The 3,742-nt window shown below is 31.6% G+C and overlaps 1 protein-coding gene across 1 annotated transcript; it reads right to left on the reverse strand.

The window, feature by feature from the left end:
• Window positions 1–409: 409 nt before the first annotated feature.
• On the reverse strand, window positions 410–3,321 carry LOC132756337 (tyrosine-protein kinase csk-1-like). Its single transcript, XM_060747384.1, has 4 exons — window positions 3,164–3,321; window positions 2,611–2,666; window positions 2,061–2,298; window positions 410–1,599 (listed from the first exon to the last, which is right to left on the reverse strand). The coding sequence occupies exons 1-4, from the start codon at window positions 3,233–3,235 to the stop codon at window positions 1,333–1,335; spliced, it is 633 nt and encodes a 210-aa protein (XP_060603367.1). The 5' UTR covers window positions 3,236–3,321; the 3' UTR covers window positions 410–1,332.
• Window positions 3,322–3,742: the final 421 nt, after the last annotated feature.

Consider the following 3,742-nt stretch of genomic DNA (forward strand, 5'->3'; position numbering starts at 1 on the left):
AGTGATCAACCATAAACTATTTCAGTAGGAGATGATGTTCAAAGGTTTTTCTACTTTAAGCTGTATCGGCCCCTTCAAGGGGCCAATCAAATTTATATGAGAAAACTTGTTAAAAATCTACTAACTGCTACAGACAAAGTTTAATGATCATCCATCATTTATTTCAGAAAAAGTTGATGTTAAAAAGTCTTTATATTTTTAGCTTTAGCGGCCCCTAAAAGGGCCAATCAAATTAATATGAACAAAATTTGATTAAAGACTACCTCAGAATGCTACAGACAAAATTTTGTGATCATCAATCAATTAGTTCTGTAGAAGAAGACCTTTAATTGTATTTCTTTTTTTTAGGTTTCAAAAAAATTGATATGAGCAAACTTGAAAAAACACTACCAAAGAATGCTACAGACATAAGTTGGTGATCATCTATCAATAAGTCAGTAGGAATAATGGAAATAATGTTCAAGTGTTGGTTTTTTTTCTATTTAAGCTTTAGCGGCCCCTGAAAGGGGCCGATAAAAATAATATGAGCAATCTTGATAAAAGACGCTCTCAGAATGCTTCATACAAAATTTGGTGATCATCCATCAATAAGTCAGTAGGACATGATGTTCAAATATTTTCTTTTTTTAGCTTAAGCATCCCCTTAAAGGTGCCAACCAGATTAATATGAACAAACTTGATAGAATACTTCCTAAGAATGCTGCAGTCAAAATGTGGTGATCATCCCTCAAATATTTCTGGTGAAGGAGACTTTTAAGAGTATTTCTATTTCTAGCATTAACGGCACCTAAAAGGGGCCGATAAAATTAATATGAGCAAACTTGATAAAACACTACCTAAGAATACTACAGACAAAATTTGGTGATAATGCATCAATAATTATTTAGGAGCTGATGTAAACATGTGTTTTTATGTTTTACTTTAGCGGCCCTCAAAGGGGTCAACAAATTATTATGAGCAAACTTGACAAAATACTAACCAAGAATGCTGCAGCCAAAACTTGGTGATCATCAATCGATTAAATCTGTAGGAGGAGACATTTTGGGTATTTCTTTTTTCTAGCTTTAACTGCCCCTAAAAGAGGCCAATCAAATTAATATGAGCAAACTTGATAAAAGACTGCCTAAGACTGCTACAACGTTTGGTGACCATCCATCACTTAGTTCTGTAATACAGGAAATGTGTTTTTTTTTCTTTCTTTAACTCTAGAGACCCCTAGAAAGAGCTAATCAAATTAAGATTAGCAAATTTGTTACAGGACTACCTAAGAATGCTACAAACAAATGTTGGTCTTTTTGACCATCCATCATTTTATTTAGTAGTAGAAGATGTTTAAAGGTATGAGCAATTTTTTGACTGGGATGCTACAGACCAAAGTCGACGTAACGTTGCCCATCCTTTGCATAGAAGATGATTGTTTACACATGACGACGGACGACGAGTATCCCCCTTTGATAGTAATTGCTTATCCTGAACCTTCGTCTCTGGTGAGCTAAAAAAAGGCGACTCACGATTGTTTCTCATTTCGTTCATTTGGTGTTTGTCTAATGGTGCGGTTAATTGTATACCAAGATTGATAATGGTATGGTTAGAGTAATGCTGAAAATAAATGATGATCCAATAAAAAAGTTAGCGCAAATATTCATTCCAGCTTTTGCATTATAAAGCAAGTGGTATTGTCGTTTTCATAGGAATATCAAACCGTGTTTTAAAGTAAGCTGGTATAACGCTTTTCACGTTAACGCATTAATCATGCATCTACTATTTAGTAGTGACTTTCCGTCATTAGTTATTGTTAATCATGTGAAAAGTTTCTTAGTTCAAACAATTCAGCATGTTAATTGAAAATTAAATTTTATTCTATAATACTTAATTACATCTAGATGAATATTATTGCCAATCAATATGTCTTTTTATGAACAAATAAAACTGGTACCTGCGTCTCATTTCATGTAAATCAAATGTGTATACAGGTAATGCAGCACTGTCACTCAAAGAAAATTGTTCATGCTTTAAAAAAACAAAAAAAACAATGAAAATTAACAATGTTATTTACTTACTTCTATAAGTTTTGGTATACTATAGAAAAACTTATCGCCCCTTTCGATTTGAAAATATTCACCAAGATTCGTGTACTGGATTTGAAACTGGTGTACTTGTTTTCCAAACGTTGACTTTTTAACAACAAGAACAAACCAATCTGGGTGTGATTGACTTCGTCGTACGAGAAAGGTTCCACCTTCCTGATATTTCATAAGTTTCTCAGATTCATCATAAGAAATATTTCCATGGAACCACCTGGAACATGAATTTCCGATTTCTTTCAACACAGCATATTTAATTTGAATCTGTGATAGGTATCTATTTAAGATGTCTTAATACGGCAATGTAAGAGCTACATAATATGAACGAAAAATATGCAAAAATGAAAAGAACTCTGTATTGTATGACTTAAGATTTCAATCATTAAGAGGAAATGAAATGGTAACAATTTATTGGATATCCGTTAAAGAAAACGACTTTATTTGTAGCTTTAAGTTTATACTATTAGTTCAAATTCTTCTCTTCTTTGATTGTTTATCTACAAAGAAGAAATTATTTTGTACTCACGGAAATTCTTCAAGCGGGGCATCCGATTCAATGATGTTGATCCAGTCATTCCCATACTTAAAGGTTATATTCATATATTGTTATTGTCAATTTCCCAGGTGATCAAAATACTACTCAAACACATTTAGTGACAAAGATAATAATTCTACGCGATGCTTAGAGCAAAAAAGACATGAATATGTGTTTATAATTGTTGATAGAGAATAAAGGATTGATCGAATGCCTATACTTTTTTAGAGGAAATACTGTTGGAAAGTATAAATGCTAAACACTGGGTCAGTTATATACAGTTTATAAAGTGTGCATTTACATTCATTTACAATAGACGTTTTCTTTTGATATTGACACGTCCGACCTGAAAGGGGTGTACAAGGTACAAATGTATTTACTGTAAACGAAGAAATAATTGAAAACTGCTTCAAGTTAATTTATCAACATCTTAATTAGATTTAAAGTAAAACTTCCTAAATCAATATTGTATTCATTAAATGAAAGACAATAAGTAAATAATTTATAACTGAAATATCATTTGTAGAAAACAAATGTTACTTACTGTTAAGCTGTCTTCACCCTTATATTCCACAGTTTGTATCTGCTCAACCCCTACATAAATGGGATGCGCCATCAGTGTCTATATCGCTGAGATGTGACGGCCTTTTTAAAACGTAGTATTATAGATAGTTGATTAATTTAATTTAATCATCATTCAAGACATCCTGAATAAAAAAAAACATTTAGCTTGATACAACTTTTGTACATCACAAACAGAAAACAATCTATGAAACTTTTAAAAACGTTTCTTCGTTCCCTTTGATTATACATTTTTGTTATTTATTACCATGTATATTTGTGACCGGTAAAGTGACTTTTATCAATTGTGTTATGATGTTATTTATAACTTTTCAAGGGATACAAGCGTTGTACTGTTATACATTTTCTTTATAAACTGCGACAACACATAAAATAATACTTTGAAATAGATATAATACAATGTTATATAAAAAGGGAACATAAATATCTACTTCATAATTAAGCATCTATCATTTCTTGTGTTTTATACTGCTTTTCAACATACCATATTCCAGTTATTATTTTAGCGGCTGAACGTTCATCAAACCAGTGTTTCGCACTT

This window comes from Ruditapes philippinarum, unplaced genomic scaffold, assembly GCF_026571515.1.
Source record: "Ruditapes philippinarum isolate M1 unplaced genomic scaffold, ASM2657151v2 ctg3436_1_1_1_1, whole genome shotgun sequence".
Taxonomy (NCBI): domain Eukaryota; kingdom Metazoa; phylum Mollusca; class Bivalvia; order Venerida; family Veneridae; genus Ruditapes; species Ruditapes philippinarum.